This window comes from Notothenia rossii, assembly GCF_949606895.1.
Source record: "Notothenia rossii genome assembly, chromosome: 1".
Taxonomy (NCBI): domain Eukaryota; kingdom Metazoa; phylum Chordata; class Actinopteri; order Perciformes; family Nototheniidae; genus Notothenia; species Notothenia rossii.
The window spans coordinates 27,420,076-27,438,403 of record NC_136912.1 but is presented as its reverse complement, the minus strand read 5'-3'; the positions used below and the strand labels follow the sequence as shown (position 1 = coordinate 27,438,403).

At 39.8% G+C, this 18,328-nt stretch overlaps 2 protein-coding genes across 2 annotated transcripts in view; both read left to right on the top strand.

Annotated features, from left to right (window-relative positions):
* Positions 1–2,692: 2,692 nt before the first annotated feature.
* Positions 2,693–11,310, top strand: dusp5 (dual specificity phosphatase 5). The gene is made up of 4 exons (XM_079685553.1): positions 2,693–6,685; positions 7,476–7,615; positions 8,244–8,463; positions 10,531–11,310. The coding sequence occupies exons 1-4, from the start codon at positions 6,322–6,324 to the stop codon at positions 10,935–10,937; spliced, it is 1,131 nt and encodes a 376-aa protein (XP_079541679.1). The 5' UTR covers positions 2,693–6,321; the 3' UTR covers positions 10,938–11,310.
* A 1,334-nt stretch (positions 11,311–12,644) lies between these two features.
* Positions 12,645–18,328, top strand: part of smc3 (structural maintenance of chromosomes 3) — a 30,399-nt gene continuing 24,715 nt past the window's right edge. Inside the window, exons 1-11 of the mRNA XM_079667912.1 lie at positions 12,645–12,800; positions 14,199–14,274; positions 14,483–14,521; positions 14,630–14,697; positions 14,935–15,006; positions 15,638–15,717; positions 15,812–15,890; positions 16,174–16,291; positions 16,935–17,110; positions 17,439–17,519; positions 17,760–17,924. Coding sequence (XP_079524038.1) covers positions 12,786–12,800; positions 14,199–14,274; positions 14,483–14,521; positions 14,630–14,697; positions 14,935–15,006; positions 15,638–15,717; positions 15,812–15,890; positions 16,174–16,291; positions 16,935–17,110; positions 17,439–17,519; positions 17,760–17,924 — 969 coding nt within the window. The 5' untranslated portion in view covers positions 12,645–12,785. The remainder of the gene's footprint in view (positions 12,801–14,198; positions 14,275–14,482; positions 14,522–14,629; positions 14,698–14,934; positions 15,007–15,637; positions 15,718–15,811; positions 15,891–16,173; positions 16,292–16,934; positions 17,111–17,438; positions 17,520–17,759; positions 17,925–18,328) is intronic.

Genomic DNA, 18,328 nt, shown 5'->3' with positions numbered 1-18,328 from the left:
TTGTGTTATTTTAAGAGATGTGTTAAACGTGGGCTCTTCAATGAAACTCCTCTACAGTAACCAGGCCACGCTGAGGTACAGTACTCAATGTAGTTCAGATCTCTGTGGAACATCTTGACCGAACTGTACACGGTGATAGAAATAACCAGGTGTGTATGTTCTCCTTTATAGCTCGCACGCCACAGAGCAGCACGTCAATGCTTCGTGGTCCACGTCGAATTCCCACGGCGCTCTTGCCTCTGCAGCATAAAGAGGGCAGGCCACATTTATCACCACCTGAGACAAGACTATTTTTATGCAATGGAAATTTCACCCGGAGACCCAGAGTGACTTTTCTTTCATGAAAAAAACTGGGGTCAGTTGAGAGGTGAACTACCTTCTATCATCTGGCAAACGTACCGAAGTACTTCAGGTACTGTGGTTACCGTAAGTACAATGATGAGGTACTTGAAGAGTATCTTTTATGGCATATTTGTATGCATAAAAACCATAAAAACACAAGAGATTATAAAATACAATGTTTTTTTTAATAAATTAAATTTGCCCATTTTAGTCAATTATTCTGGCCAATTAAGATATTTAATTTAAATATAATTAATTGTCATCTATTAAGATAAGGAGTACTGCATTGATCCCAATTTGAGGTCTTTTTATCGTTGGAGCAGCATAAAAAGACAAGGCATTGTACATTAAAGAAATGAAAAGACTAGAAATAAACATTCCAAAATGTAAACATCTCAAATAGAAATAAAATAGCATTGAAAAAGTAGAAAATATACATGTTGAAATATTATAATTTTATGTCATTTTCAAATGTATTTAGTTTTTTCCTTTGGGGTTCTTTTTGTTTAATTATTTTTAGATTTTTCTGCTTTGGATATGTTTAATACTTTCACTCTCCCTGTCTCACCTTACAGATCGTCTTGCTTGGGAGAGTCATGACATGACGGTGAGCAGGGGGTGGGAGTCGGCGGGTGAGTCAAGCCTTCGAGGCATTAGTGTGTGTTCAGCATGTGTCATCTGAGCCAGCATATCATGACTTGAACTCAGGAATACCAAACATTCCTGTTTCATATTGAATTTGGCAGCTACAGGTCGAACGAGGCATTGGATGTGATGTGATGCACACACATAAACAAAACCCAGCATGTGTCTACATGCCGTCAGCATTCCTACCTATACTTACTAACACTTGTAATGTGTGTTATCTTTTTTTTACATCTGATAACAATTTGTGATTTTTGAACAGTATGAATGAACATTATGTTGACAGAAAATTCCCTGTTTAATATATTACATTACTTTACATGTCATTTGTTGGACGCTTTTATCCAAAGTGACTTACATACATTGAGTACTGTGGACAGTCCCCACAGGAGCAATTTGGGGTGAAGTGTCTTGCCCAGGGACACAACTGCTGACTGCAGTGGGATTCAAACTTGCTATCCCCTGATTCGAAGTCCATCACACTATTCACTGAGCCACAGCCTCCCTACACTCGTTATCAATCATTCAGTAAGGTTTCAACTGTTCTAACTTTGTTTTTTTGTATTGACTTAATTTGATCATAGAAAACTGTCCTTATGGAGCTCATAATACAAGACGGATATAGGACACCATCCAAAAAAGCACAGTTGTAAAAATGATAAATAAAACATTAAAATGCACAAAGTACCATAACTATAAAACAAACAATAAAAACGTAATACAGTTGTCTGCTAGCGGTACTTAAAATGTGTTTTCACTAACAGAGAACACAGACATGTCCTTATCGTAACTTCCCTTTTTTTAATCAGTAATGGCCATATTTCCTTCAAACATTGTGTACACAAGGTTCACATGCTGAATTTGGTTTATTAGTTACTTGTGATGATTTTTCTTTTTTATTCTCTGGATTACCAGAAATGACTGCTGCTGTTTACATTTACATTTTAAACTATTAACTAGCTCTTTATTGGAACTGCTTTGAGTCATTTTTTGGTTCCCGAGTGAAATTCCAGCCCGCTACTCATTTGTCAGCTGAAGTGAGTGAGATGAGCAATGTCACAACATGGGCCTTATTAGGAAACAGTGTCATCATCTGGAGGCTCAGTCAGCACATCAGGAAGCACCTGTGCCGCTGAGGGGGGACGCAGGGGGAGAGTGGGGGGGCATCTCCCACTTAAGCGACCTATTGTGTTTTGATGCTTTTTATAAGTCACATGGTAAAAGGGAGATTCTGAACAGGAAGTGACTTGACGCACTTACATACCATACTAAAGCAGTTTGGCCAACAGTAATTGTCTGCTGTGAATAAAGAAAAACAGATACATGTGTACAAGCAAGGTAAACGAGAAACCGCTCAGCTGTTTTTAATCAGCCATCTCTCCTTCTTTTATATCAAGGTAAAATAATCCACATACACAGTTTAATACCTTCAACAAAAACTAGACTAAAGGAAGTCTTTTGTTTTGTTCAACAACTGGGAAAATGTTGACTGTGGCTAGAAGTAAAAACAACTGCATATTACAGTAAAGTTTGACAGCAGGGAATAGAACATTGAAATAGTATAAAATAAAAGTTATCCCTCAGAATAAAATACATTAGTTCTTTCTATATCCACCATTTTGGATCAGTGACTGAGGCGGCAAGAAATCAGTTATATAGGAGCCACAATACACCAGAACATAGTGCACTTGCAGGGTGTGTTTATGTGAGTATTTGACACAGTTCATGGGCAGGTTATTGGAAAACAAGCATTGACGAGAGAATAAATAAACTGCATAATTTCACAATAATTAAAACACATTTACATCTCAAAGTGTATTTTTTTCTTGTGTTCTTCCTCCTTTGAGATTTTTCTCTCAGCCTCCGTCCAGCCGGCTGCTAATGTTTTTCCCTTGAGGAGTACAAACATTATCTTATTTTACGTCAATGAGAACAGTAGTGCAGATGAAAAAATTGGCCGAGATGTTTTGAATTCCATGAAATCACTATGAGATCACTTTTATACAGGATGTAGAATTATTATACACTCCCAATGAATGTGGATACAACATTTGTTATTGTTATTTCCAATGAAATGTCTTGCTTGTGCATGACAAACGTAGTGGTTGACTAGTTAATACGTTGTTATCACCAAATCAGAGATAAATTGTTCCATGATTTAAAAAGGGTAGACAGAAGTTTTATTCTGTACACCAGGCAATCCTCAAAATAAAGTTTCATCCCAGATCAAATGTACTTTGAAGGGTTTGAATTATATTGTCTAAGTAATTGTAATTTTAAAAATGTATGTATCCTTAATCCTTGTTTATGTTTGCCTGTTGATGTTGCAAAATGCAGCTGTTCCAATTCAAGAGAAATTCCAACCATTATTGATAGATATCCAAACTGATTATTTCTATTATTAATTGTTTGGAATAATAGCAACTAGAAAAGTTTACAATGAAAAATGTGTTCTCTTCATTTGAAACCCAATGATAATCTGTTATAACATGCAAATATCCACATTGATGAAGCTTGAACCTTAGAATTTGTGTAATTATTTGTTGTCAAAAACACTTTTTTGACAATCCTCTCATCAAAAATCTATTTGTTGTAGTTGTTCCATAGTCTTGTTTGTTTTTCATCTTTTATCTTGTATTCATTCATATTTAATGTTTTTTATTCAGCATTGGTTGACAGCATTGGGACAGGTACATGACATTGCAATTCCCATGCATTTAATTATTAATCAAGTTTATCTTGAACCAGGGATGAAATAAATCATCTGTCCTGTTGTACTTGTAAACAGATGACATCACCACACAGGTGACACACTTTGAGAAAATACTGCAGACACGCTGACACAACAGTCCTAATAGCCGACCAGCTGACTGCAGGGCTTTGTGCAAGCAAGATTAGAAATTGCCTGCCTGCTTCCTAAACACATTAGCAATACTACAGAGCCACTAATGTACTGAGGCAATCCTGTTAGCAATGTGGTTTGGTTCAAAACATGTCATCGATGTGTGAGTGAAGGAGGAGAGAAAAGAGACCAGAGGAGGAGCGAAGAGGGAGGGTACACAACTTGTTTATCTTGCTTGTTTGGGACTACTGTTGTTCCTTACAGCTGACACTAACACACCCCATAATGAAATGAAGGCTTGTAAACGGATGGAGGGCCTCCCCGCTCATCAGCCATGATGTCACAGGCCCAGATTAGACCGGACCATATGGCACACTGCCTGCTGTCCCTCTAATCCTCAGCCGCCATCCAGGCATCCAGGCATCCCGCCACCCAACACGCCCATCCATCCAACAGTGCATCCATCTCTCTGTCTGTCTGTCTGTCTGTCTGTCTTCCTATCTCTCTATTAATATTTCAATTGATCTATTTATACTGAGAAAACTGTAACATTGACTTTAATTAAATGTATTGTCAACTAATTACACATAATTGTTTTAGGTTAGTTGAAAACAATAATATTAAATTGAACCGTGACAATAATCTCATTGATTTAAAAAATGCAGACGTGAATTCATTCTTAGTAGCTATATCAATAGGTGTAATTTGTTGACATAATACATTGAATTAAAGTCAATCTTTCAGTTTCATCTATCCATATCTCCATCTAAATACATACACACAACAGAACAGAAACAGTCCTCTTGCCAGTATTGGATGAAATACTGTCATGGCCTAGGGCTCTCTGTAATTATTATATCTTTTTTAATGTTTTTCTATCTATTTGTCTCATTCCTGTTGTTGTTCCATGCCTCCCTCCCTCATTCTTTCTCTCTGTTTTGCTATTTTCCCCCACGCATTCATGCAGCAGCAGACACAACATGATGTAACGCATATTTGTTGGATTGCTTTCACTAAAGAGGCTTTCAGTACCTCTTGTTTACACCATGTATGTAGTACATTTTAAGCATGGCTTGGCCTTTAAACCTTGAGCTTTTGCAACACTCTGGCCCTCTAAAAGGATTTCGACACATACAGGATGCAATGAAGAAATGCAGAAATTAAAACAGTCAAAGTAACCTGTCAGCTATAGTGGCTGCTTTAGTAACTAGCCATTGTCATTTGAAAACACTAAAGCAATAGTTCAACATTTTGAAATTGCACTTTTGCGTTGAAATCGCCTCCGAGTATGAAATACAGTACATTGAGTTCAAAATGTCTTCTGTTGTAAAAAGGGAAAAAGTTACACATTCAAATACAACACACACAAACAGAACCCAAACACAGTACATGCTGCATGTTACATTTGAGTGCACGTCTTGTGAGTGCATGCAGTGTGCAGTTTAAACCTGTTAATTCAATTGGGGGATTAGGCTTACATACTGGGGGATATAAGGCAGGTTCCCTGGGCTATACATAGGACTAAGCGGAAGTTAGAGGTTTGTTTTTGTCAGCTACTGAGCTCTCCTTAAAAGTCCCCACATGACTGCATGAAAGATTATTCACAAGCTTTAACAAAATAAATCACCATTAAGGATTTACAGAACAGTGAGTGTGCTACTCACTAATGAGTCTATAGTGTATGTGAGCCTTAGTCATGATAGCATTTCTTATTTACAATTCAATCACTGTAAATGTTATCTTTTAACAGACATTTCAGTCATGGGTCCTGTATTATCACTTCAATCTTTTTCTGTAATGTTCCTCTATAAGTGTGTATACATATGGGAGGGATATATCCAGTCTCTGATAGTGTTACATTATTATGAGAGTGTTCTCATACTTATTTGATTCTGAAATTGTATATAAATATATATGTGTGTGTCCGCATCAGCCTGTTGTTGTCTCATTATACCACTGTCAATGAATTAAAAGTAAATCTATAAGTCGTCATGAACACAGTTCTGTCCATCAGACAGAGTACTGCTGTGCCTCCTGTCATCATTAAGGATTTCTAATTTCTCTGAACCCCTGCTGTTTCCCCTCCTCTCTCCTCGGTTCCCCTCTTCGATTCCTCCGCTCGCATCTCCTGTGGGAGGGACTAAGACACGAGGATAGGAGTCGAGGAGGGGAATTAGAGAAATTAGAAACTTTCACTGAATATTGAATCAGACACACTGCGGTAGTAGGGTTTTGTTTACCAGTACCCGGGGGTGGGGCCACAGCCGAGTCATAGATGTGGGCGTTTTCTCTTTCACTGCGATCACAACTCGCCGGTGTCCATATATGGTTCGTGACGTCACTAGCCGGAGGTCCCGTTCACATAAAACCGATCGGCCGGAATCCCCTTGGAGGACATATAAGCACGGACGCGCACGGGAACCATCGCTCACCCTTCTCTTCCAGTTGAATTCTTTAGGCAATAATAATAATAACAAATCCTCTGCGTCAAAATGAAAGTCACCAGCATAGACTGCCGGCGTCTGAGGAAGATCATCAGGAAGGAGTGCGCGAGCTGCCTTATTGTGGATTGTCGACCCTATCTTTCCTTCGCGAGCTCCAACATCGAGGGCTCCGTCAATGTCAATCTCAACTCAGTGGTGGTCCGGAGGTCCCGAGGAGGGCAGGTGCCTCTGCAGTTTGTCATCCCGGATGAGAGTTCCCTGCTCCGGCTGCGGGAGGGAAGCATATCAACCATTATAGCCCTGGATGACCGGACGTCCCACTGGCAGAAACTGAAGAAGGACAGTGTAGCACAAATAGTAATAAACACTCTGTCGCATCTGGCCAGCGGGGCAAACATCTGTTTCCTGAAAGGTGAGAGCTTTGTGATAATGACAAAAAAAAGAGAGAATAGAATAGAAATCTAAAAAAGCAGGCAGGGTTATTCACATCTTAAATGTTTCACAATGTAGCTTTTTTAAATGTATTTGTCTTATTTTGGGATTAAACCGTCTCGGTTGTAGTTTATGCCACACAGATGTAAAAGTAACCTAGTAGCATTAATAATTGTACCTATATTTGGGGCATAAAGAAATACTTGTACGTTTTTTTTATCAGGGCTCATCGGTTCCCCTTATTACCATATGTATTTCACATTTAATTATACTTTACCTAACAATTCGGATATAAACCCAAGCCTTATTTTTGGAGTATTCCTCTCGCCTCTGTTGAGAAAAAAAGCAAATGTTTCTCTCGCTTCTTGGAGAGATACATGTCCTGTGTGCGTCAACGAAGCGGATGAGTCAGTGCGAGAGAAACGTTGGTGTTGCAATGATTTTCTTTGATAAATAAAAAAAGAAAGAAAATGAAATCGCAGTTAAACAACACCATCGTGCTTTGGATAATATGTTGATGGTTGAAACACATAAATGTCCGTCTGTCACCTCTGCGTCCTCAGGATGTGGCCCCCCTTACATGATTGCCGGTTTCACAACTGTAATTAATTGGGCCCTTTTAATCAGGTTATAAATGTTATAATCCGCTGCTTGGACGTATTTTTAAGATTTGCCATTTCACAATAATGTGTTGTGTGTGTGTTGGGGGCATGGAAGGAGAAATATTCTAAGCTTATTCATTAAATGATGTGTTCATGTTTTTTTCTCAGGAGGATACGAGAACTTCCACTCTCAATACCCTGAACTTTGCACTGAGATGAAAACGCTCGACCAGAGCGGAACTGAAACCGAGAAAAGAGTCAACAACCACAGCGACAAGCTTTCTCACCGCAAACCAGATTACGATCAGGTATGGAAACACCCTACAATACATTACCTCACTCTCTCACACATGCCAGTTTTTATTTTTAACCTTATCAAAAAAAGCACACACTTCCAAGCCCTGCTGACATCAGAGAGAATTATATGCGGCATTATTTTTGATATTATCTGACCTTCACTGCTCCCTGACCATCTCATATTTTGCTAAAAATGGGAGAGCCTATTCACTGATGCCCAGCTGACATCAAAATACCCCACAGAGGAAAACACTCTTTCATCTCTGACCTTCCGTCTATCTCCTCCACTGCCCAAATAGAAAGCATGAGGCATGTCAAAGAACACTCTATTGAGTCTGGTTGATATATTGTTGGTTATTTAAACATGATAGGAGAAATCCCTCCATGCAGATGTACGCATCTGTGTGTGTTTTTCTGCATATGAACACAATGTTCTTCCCTGCAGATTAACAGGATGGCAGGTGTTTGTATGTTGTGGCTCGGACCCTTTATCTCAGGGGTGGATTATGGGATGGATTAAAGCCGAGGCATCAGTATCTGGGGTCCAGTGTTGTGTCTTGTTAGGTGGCCGTGAATACAACTGCCTTGTGTATTCTAGTCCTCGACATGAACTAACATCTATTTTTCTCTCCCCCTCAGGGTAAACCTGTAGAGATCCTGCCTTTCCTCTACCTCGGTAGTGCCTACCACGCCTCCAGACAGGACTATCTCAGCGACCTTCACATCACGGCCTTGCTCAATGTGTCGCGCAGGGACATGCAGCCGGCCAAGGGCCTCTACGACTACAAGTGGATCCCAGTGGAGGACAGTCACATGGCCGACATCAGCTCCCACTTCCAAGAGGCCATAGAGTTTATTGGTGAGTTCAAGGGAATGCATGTTTTGCCTGCATGGCTCTCCTTTTATTTATCAAATGGTTTGCTTTAGTTAAAATAGAAAAGAAAAACACATGCACACACATAAACACAAAATACACAATACACAAACAAATAGGCTACATTCACAAAAGTACATCATGGTTCTGTCGCTCAATCTATTTTAGCGAAATACATTTACCACCACCAAGATGGCGTCTTTTCTAGAACAAGTTCTCTATTTCAAATGCAACGTCACCTTAAGGAATCTCCTACACATAGGTGTTTGAGATGTGTCGTCAAATAAACCCTATGTCGCTGCCTCTCGCCTGCATTCATTCACAAATAGAGGGCTGATTAGAAATCCTGTAATCAGTTTAACTTTATCGTCTTCCTTCAATCCCCCACTAACACATCCAGCCAGCCTCATTCAGGATTTGGTCACTTCCCCCGTCCCCCTCTGAACTCCCTCCCTTGTCTTTACTTGAAAAATACACTCCCATGCCGTCATCGCCTCCCAGGCATTAATCTCTGTGGCTTTGCTCTGCCGGGTGTGGCCAGTCAGTGTGACAACTGTGTGAGCTGTCCGTGTTTCGTAATGTCCGGGTGGAGGAGGTTTGGGGCTGACTGTCATTAACACACAGTTGTTTGTGATGGTTATATGGAGCAAAAAAGCCAGCTGACTGACACATAATGAGATTGGGTAGTTGTTGGTTGCTTGCAGGTGTCAATACTGTTGGACCTTATGACAGGGGGGAAGGGAATGTCTTACAGAGGAAGAAGAGGTCCTGGATAATAGCAGCAGCAGCAGCAGCAGTAAAAGATGCACATAAAGTGCTTTTTGCTATTTATAGCCAGGCATAACCAAGGACAGCACCCACGAGCAGTATTGGGTGTCTAATGTTTTTATTGTGCATTTGGGGATGCGGCCTACATTCAGGTTACCTTTGTGTAAGTCTGTTTATTTTTTACATAATGCTGAAAATTGTTCAGGTTTAGACTACATTCAGAGAGGGCCATCCAATTTCATTAACTATGCCAAGTGATTATGGTGCACACGAATAATCTCCGGGCTGCTGCTGGGCCCCGAACGAAAATCAATCACCAATCACCAATCACAATCTCTGCGCACATGCATGGTGACTGATGTACAGTCAGAGAGGATGTGAAACATATTATTGACCCACTGCTGTTTTCACGCTGTCCACCATCCTGCACTCCAGATGGGAAGATCATGATTCATTTATGCGGTTTACGTAGATAAGAGCAGTCAGAAATCATACTTCTCCCTGCTGTGTCTTTCATAACCAGACAGATGTGGCCCTCAATGTTTCTAGTTAACAGAGAGAGAGATGTGTTAGGGTCTGAAGTGGCTTTGTGTAACTAACTATATTATATTAATCACATCTTGCAATGGGTCGTGAGTGACACTCATAACAGAAAGTAGGTTTTTATGTGGGCATCAGAACATTCAGATAAGTGTGTAGGAGTGCTGAAACTCTAAACTGGAGCACACAGTGAGCTCTGCAGCAGCACCCAGCGCCCCCACAGCAGTGTAGGAGAGAGACAGTCTCATGTACCACTGCTCCCTATGACTCAGAAAAGCCTCACAAGTGTCTCTGCATCCCCAACTAAAGCATTTCTGCTTCCCTAAAAAGCCTACTGATATGGTTGATGTAACTGTTTGTCCATTAAATCCTGCTTTTGTTTGTGTGCGAGAGACAAGCTAGATGGATTTACAGAAACGCGTTAGTTAGTGGGAGTTAAAAGTAGGCAATGAATACCCTATCTGGGTGATTTTTATTTGTTATTATTGACTTTTTAAAACGCCTTCTTGATTCTTTTTAACTTTTCCCCCACATAACTTGACTTTAAACATCCATTACAAACACCAAAACAGAATAGTAAAATATGACACAAAACCATGGCCATTATTTTGAATTGAACTATTATAATACAACTTTTGATTCTGTACAACCATTTTGCCTATGATCACAGAAAGAAAGAACCATTGTGCATTCAACCAGCCTCAGGTAATTAACGTTGTCTTATTCTTCCTCTTGTCCTTGCAGATAACGTGAAGCAATCAGGAGGAAAGGTTCTAGTCCATTGCGAAGCAGGCATCTCCCGCTCACCTACCATCTGCATGGCCTACATCATGAGGACGCAGCAGCTGCGGTTGGATGCGGCCTTCGACATCATCAAGCAGCGCCGGGCAGTCATCTCACCCAACTTCAGTTTCATGGGTCAGCTGCTGCAGTTTGAATCAGAGGTCCTCTCAATGGCCCCTGCTCATGCCGCCACACCTGAACCTGCCACACCCTGCGCCCCAGAGTCCGCCTCCTTTTTCGCCAACGACTTCAACACCACTTTCAACACCAAAAACTTTGAGCCATCTGTGTTCACCCTCCCTACCTCTTGCCTGCAGTCCCCGGTCCACCACCAGTTCACACTGAGCCCAATAACTGCACTGCCTTAAAATGAACCATGACTGCTTGTATCTTACTTGAAAAAATAACAATTGATGCTCTCTGTGTGCCTCGTGTTGAAGCCAGCAGAGCAGATAGACAGAAACAGAAGCGTCAAGATAATAGTATTCAGTTCATGGAACTAATGAAAAAAACGATGGGCTACAGACCTTGTTTACCTGTCCTCTGTACTTCTATGATGAAACAACACAGCACAGTGATATACTGCAATATACATGCCTTAGGTTGATATTGTGATTTATGCCTATTCACAAATACAGTCAGGCATGAAACCTAATTTATTTGAAAAATTGTCTGTCTGATTTTTTTCAATAATGTGGATGTTAATATGTGTTTAATAAATGTTTTCACCATGAAAATTAAGTTGTTGTCACGTTGTTATTCCAGAATTATGTTTAGTAGTTGATGTTTGACAACATCAGAGAGTAGTAAGAATAGTTTGTTTACATGGGCCTTATTATCCTTACTCGAGTTAAGATCTTGTTCCGGGTATGATGTTTACATGGAACATAATAAACTTAGTTTATCATCACCTGATTTCAAAAGGTTTCACATTTTCTGATCATCTTTGTGTCGTAGTTTCTCACCATCTCAGTCACTTCAAAAATCGTTATACTGTAAGTTGTCCATGCCACCAGTGGTGTAAGAAGTATTCAGAAACTTTACTTAAGTTTAAGTGCAATATTAAACTCCCGTATTCATCCGTTGATGTGAAAGGATGTGCTCAATTGAACTATTTTACACATTTCAATAGTTTCCTTTGAGAAATTGTGGGGTAAAAGTAGGCTGCAAAGTTGCATACAATTGAAATACTTAAAGTATCACATTTGTAGTGAAGTAAGTAAAGTAGGTTAATTTAGTTCCATGCACATCCCACCATGCCACTGCAGGTCCTGGTTACTGTCTGAGAGACCAAATGCACGTTTCTGAAAGCTGGATGTTTACAATCACAATATAACAGGGATATTACAAAAATCATAACCAGGACACTGGTGTGCTCACAAACACACTCAATAACACTTTTGGCATTAATTGCATTTGGGGATTAGAAGTTGGACAGGCCCAAATGTGCAGCAGAAGAGGCAACAGTGACACCTGCAGTGACTGAGATGGCCTTTATAAGTATATTGAAATGAGCAGCATTGCTCACATTCATAGTTCTGATTAGACTGCACTTATATCAGGTTTAGTCAGGTTAGTGTTAGCAAGTGCAACATAGGCAATGGAAACTGATGAAAACGCATGAGAATGAGAACAAATGAAAAAACAGCAACAGGTTAAGCTTTTTTGTCCACATTTCCATATGAAACAGTTTGAAGTTGTACTTTCTAAAGAAAGAATAACAAATTAAATTGGGGGGAAATCGGTAAACAGAATTGTTTATCGATTGATAAGACATTCAATTTGAGTGCATCTTCATCATCGACTATTTTATGTGTTTGGCGCCTAAGACAGACAGCTACACTGTACCAGTGGAACAGATAGGGAGCTAGGTTAACAGCAAGCGTGTTCAACCTGTTATTTACATACAAAAACATTGCTTCAATGATTGACGATACTCAAATTACACATAATTTAATCGTCTATGGTCAGATTCTGTCTAATTTATAACACCATCACACGACATTATATATGTTTGTATTACCACAACCCTGTTTTCACATAATGGTATCATCCATTTTATCCCGCCCCCACCGCCATTTTCCATGTTATTCTCTTCTCCCAGTGTTTCACCAATTTTGAATAAATTTGGGTTATTAACTTCCCGGCTTCTCCAGCTAAGTGCTGAGGGAGCTTATCTCCGTAGTTAGCCAAGGAGCCGCCTTGTTCAGACAGCCATGTACATCAAACAGGTGAGATAACGACACCAGATTTGTGCGTGTTGCCGACTTTCACCAGGCTATCTTTACGCGTTATTCCAACAAACGGTTCTTATTGGCAAACCGAGGTTTTGCACACACTCTAACGTTAATATGATTGTATAGTTATGCTAACGCAGACACACTTAGGCTAAATAGCCAGCTTGCTAAAGCTAGCAAATGCTATGTGGATTAATGTTGAGTTGAATTGCCCGTCCCACTTCCCGGGATGCTAAGCTACCGCTACATGCTAACCGGTGGGTTAGCGGATTTTTCGCTTTTCTATAACTTTTGCTCGATACAATGCTGCAATCTTATTCTTTAAATGCAAATGTCCTCTTTGAAAACATCGTGGCTGTCAAGTGTATGGGTTATTCTGTTAGCAACCTTGCAAACACGTTAATGTCCTGAATGAAAACTGGCTCATACTGTAGCCGACAGACTAGGCCCTGCTGGAAATCATCGTGCCCCGCTTATGATACTCTGATGCTCCGCTGAGCACATCCATGCTTAGTCTAATTTATATCGGAGGCACCAAGCTGTAATAAAGCTGCATTCATTAATTGTCCCTGGCTTACTACTAATGTCATGTCATATACATTTTTCTAGCTGCAGTTTGTGTTTATTTTTTTCCTAATTATGAGGGTGTTATCAGTGGGAGAAGTACTCTCTTGTACTCTTCTACTAATCTTGCACTTTAGTAAAAGTTGGAGACCAGAGTGTAGGAATACTCTTGTTACAAGTAAAAGTCCTGAATTCAAAATGTTACTCAAGTAAATGTATACAAGTATAAGCATCAACATATACTCAGAAGTGTTTCCCACATAATTTGATTCTATTTGTGGGGGCACCGCACAAAAAAATAATAATATATATATTTTTTTATGAGATCCATTTGTGACGGACGATGTATGGGAAACACTGAAGTACTCAGTATGCAAATTGGCACATTTCAGAAAAAAATTGTGATTTATTTTGTGATTATAATATTGATACATTAAAGTGTTATCAAAGCTGGTAAATATGCAGCTAGTTTGATTACTTTTTATGCTGCAGGGTAGCTTGTGAATGTCCAAACTCCATGCAACAAAAAACAAATGAATGTGTTCTTTATATTTCGCATTATTTATCCAAATGGACAAGGTAACTAACGGTATTATATAAATGTAGTGGAGTAAAAGTACACTATTTACTATTTGTATGGAAATAAAATTACATAGTGGCAACACATTGAATTACTCAAGTAAAGTACATGTCTCTCAAAATTGAACTTGAGTACATGTAATTAGTTAATTCCATCTCTGCCTAACTTTGTCTAGCCACAGTTTGTGGTTGACGTTGTCGTCAGTATGAGGCTGACCTGCTCACAGTGGTCTCTGGGTTCTTGTGCAGGTCATCATCCAGGGGTTCCGAAGTTACAGGGACCAGACTGTGGTGGACCCCTTCAGCCCAAAACACAATGTAATCGGTGAGTATGTGCACAGCACACCTCAACTTTTCTCTCATGTTGTTGTACTTTACCGTATTTAAAACAAATATGAAGTGTAAGGTGATGTACTCTGAATGAAGGCATTTACTTTTAATGCTAATAGAAATCGGTGTGCCATGTCTCATGTTGGTGGCTGTGCACATTATGTCCCTATGTACTCATCTTATTTGTTCTTTTCTGTTTACAGTTGGAAGAAATGGATCAGGAAAAAGTAACTTTTTCTATGGTATGTCTTCCTTCATTATTTGTACTATATACATCAGTCAAACATTATTCTGTACATGTTAAGTTTTTTTTTGTTGTCTAAATCTGTGACTCGGCTTTGCTTCCTTAGCCATCCAGTTTGTGCTCAGTGATGAGTTCAGCCACCTGCGACCTGAACAGCGCCTGGCTCTGCTCCACGTAAGTTCGGGAAACTTTCAGTAACTCCTCACCCTGTGGTGGTATACAAATTGCTTGTTAGCCATACTTACGCTGACAAAAGCTTGTGCAACTTCCTAATAACTGAAGGATTAGTTGCATATTTGTTGAAATAATACGTTTTGATGGAGAATGAAACACAGTGGGAAACATATTTTTAAATACAAGGCTTATGAATAACATTTTAATCATTATGTTTTTCCTCCCCTGTCACTGTAGGAGGGAACTGGTCCTCGGGTCATTTCGGCTTTTGTGGAGATTATATTTGACAACTCTGACAACCGGCTGCCGGTAGGAATTGCAAACATGTTATGTTGATCCAATTATTGTAATCTTAGACACACCAATTTATTATTTCCAACCTGATACACTTGAAGTCCTTTCAGTAAGCCTCTCAAAGAATACCCATCTTCTGTGTGTATGTGATAAGTAATTGGTTGTTTTAAAAGTTGAAGCCTGTTTAAGCTAAAGCAAGAGGTGTACTGGTTTATTGGCATGTTGTCTGGATTGACCAATGTAAGATTAAATGTGGGTACCATATTTCCAACTTTTAAACATATATGTAAGGCTTTAAGAGATGCAACGTAAACCATTTAACATCTCGTTTGTACCAACAGTACAACTTATTGACCTCTCGTTTCATCAACATCTTTATTCTAGGCTCCTAGTGGAAGTGTCATCACTATAATATGTTGTTGAGTTCTTACTGAACTGTTCCTAAATTGGTGACGATTGCTGTGTCTAGTGATTGTAATCCCAGTGCCTCCAGTACACAGTGCTCACTGCTTATTATTCTGATGATGAAGGCCGGATGTTTGCACTTCTCTAGAAATCCAAAGCCTGGTAACACTGACATAACCAGTCAGTTCTGCTGATGTGTGTGATTGTCCTCTTCAACTGTGATGCCTGTCTCTCCCCTCAGATCGACAAAGAGGAAGTCTCCCTCCGGCGTGTCATTGGCGCAAAGAAGGACCAGTACTTCTTAGACAAGAAGATGGTGACGTAAGTATTGCAGGGGATGGACGGTACATTTTTTCAAAGGAAATAACAACCCTATGAATTCATGTTATCACTTGTTTGATTTTTATTGTTGCAGTAAGAACGACGTCATGAACCTTCTGGAGAGTGCCGGCTTCTCTCGCAGCAACCCCTACTACATCGTCAAGCAGGGAAAGGTGAGAGAGGAGTGGGTGGGCTAAACTTCACACAAGACAAACGTTTCTTTTTGGCTGTTGTGTAATGCATTGCAGTATTTAAGCAGGGCAGTAAAAAGAGTGCCAACTGTGTTTAACTGAATAGCTTGGCCTGTTCAAATCTGCTGATTTAAGGATTAGTGTAAAAAATGAGGAAATCGGCTCAAAAGTATCAAGAATTAAAAATGCCATGCAAGAAAGTCTTGGACCTAAATTTCACAGAAGTGTTTTTCACCTTATGCATAATTTCAATGTTTTAATACAGATCAACCAAATGGCCACAGCCCCTGACTCCCAGCGTCTGAAGCTTCTGAGAGAGGTGGCGGGAACACGAGTGTACGATGAGCGCAAAGAGGAGAGTATTTCTCTCATGAAGGAGACAGGTCATTATTTTCTTTAACATTATTGTCTCATAGATTGCCATTGTTATTGTTCCTGCTATTGGTAGTCAATACCTGTACCATTGAAATGTCACTATTTTTCATACAGAATTTGATCCCACTGTATAAAACAGAAACAAAACATCAATCCCAGGTCCTTACAAATACTCCTTTGTTACATTTTCATACAGTTTAAAAAAATTATGTATAACTCCCTTTTTTCTTATTGATGTGGAAACATTTCATTTTTATTAAAAAAGGTTTTAGCAAAAAACTTGTTCTTGTGAACAGATCCCTATAGGATTATAATTTACCTTGGCTCAGTGCCACATGTACGTAACTCCAGCTTGAACATGTCATATTATAAATCAAAGGAATCATCTTTACTGGCTGCTAACAGCTAACGTTGACTAGCTCTTCTCCTACAGACTTGTGTAGCATTGTTAGGAAAAAAAATACTTGACCAGTAGATTATGATTTAACGGCATCCTAGTGGATTTTATTAATACAGGATGCTGTTAGTCTAGAGTCCCCTGGTATTGTAGAAAACACTTTTAAGAATTTAAAAAAATAATGACAAAACAATGACCCAGTCCCGATTAATAGTGTATTACATGTTTAAAAAACAATCTGATGTGTTCTTCAGAGGGGAAGCGAGAGAAGATCAATGAGCTGTTGAAGTACATCGAGGAGCGTCTGCACACCCTGGAGGATGAGAAGGAGGAGCTGGCTCAGTACCAGAAGTGGGACAAGATGAGAAGAGCCCTGGAGTACACCATCTACAACCAGGAGCTGAACGAGACCCGCGCCAAGCTGGACGAGGTACCCAACTCAAGAGAAACAAATACGTTCTTTGTATATACAAATTACAGTTTGTGGTTGTAAACATTTGTGTTGATGCCATGGTAGGAAATGATCACTGCCCATTCGTCAGAATATTACATATATACAAAATAATACAGAAAGTACTTTTTAGTTTATCAGCCTTTTTGATGTCAGGAATAACGTTTTTTGAAAATAAAAAAATTATATAAAAGATCCAAACAATGAATGTAAGAATCGACCAATCTGTGTGCACAAATATAATTCGTTTTGTCATCTGTTGTGTACAGTTTCAAAACCAAAACCTTTTTGTCCTCTTTCTCCAAAGCTGTCCAGCAAGAGAGAGACCTGTGGAGACAAATCCAGACAGCTGCGTGATGCTCAGCAAGATGCCCGCGACAAAGTAGAGGTAAGGAGTTCAAATACATATTGTTACTAACACTGCAGCATGATGGCAACGTCTATAAAAGAGGATTTGCAATATTTAGTGATTTACTCAAAATCATAAGGTCAAACTTCATATTTTTAGCGTCCATAAAATCAATTCATTCATCATTTTAAATCAAAAAAATCACTTAAGTAACTTGTTTTTATTCTCCTTTTGAATTGAATCTCACAGCCTTTTTGTCCTCTGGATCCCTTCCTGTAGGAGACGGAGCGTGTGGTGCGAGAGCTGAAGTCCAAGATCTCTGCCGGGAAGGAGGAGCGCGAGCAGCTGGGGGCCGAGCGCCAGGAGCAGATCAAGCAGAGGACCAAACTGGAGCTGAAGACCAAGGACCTGCAGGACGAGCTGGCAGGCAACAGCGAGCAGAGGGTACGGAAGCCTCCCATCTGCGTCACTCTGCACACGTGACGCTGCACCAGCAACACCCCCCCTTCCCCTGCACCAGCAACACCCCCCCTTCCCCTGCACCAGCAACACCAACAGTAGTCTCCTTCTCATTTTACAACCCCTTACTCATCCTTGTGGGTCAAAAGATCGTAAAAAAAGTTCAGTTTGACTTTATGCATGATTTATTAACAAAACTCTTCCTGGTGAATTTCCTCGTGGTTAACATCATCAATTCATCAGCTAATCATAAAGCATGTAAAGAGTTGACAGTTACTGAGTCCTTCAAAAGAATGTTTGCCGGTCTAATAGAGGGGAAAATTGAGAACCAAAAAAGAGGAAGCTCCAGCCTGTGTACGTAATGTTTGCCATCAGCTCCACTTTACATC

Bases quoted from the DNA above. Each gene is read 5' to 3' on its own strand.
- dusp5 (XM_079685553.1), top strand. From the start codon at position 6,322: ATGAAAGTCACCAGCATAGACTGCCGGCGTCTGAGGAAGATCATCAGG. The intron at 6,686-7,475 runs GTGAGAGCTTTG...TTTTTTTCTCAG, and splicing joins AAACATCTGTTTCCTGAAAG to GAGGATACGAGAACTTCCAC. The intron at 8,464-10,530 runs GTGAGTTCAAGG...TTGTCCTTGCAG, and splicing joins AGAGGCCATAGAGTTTATTG to ATAACGTGAAGCAATCAGGA.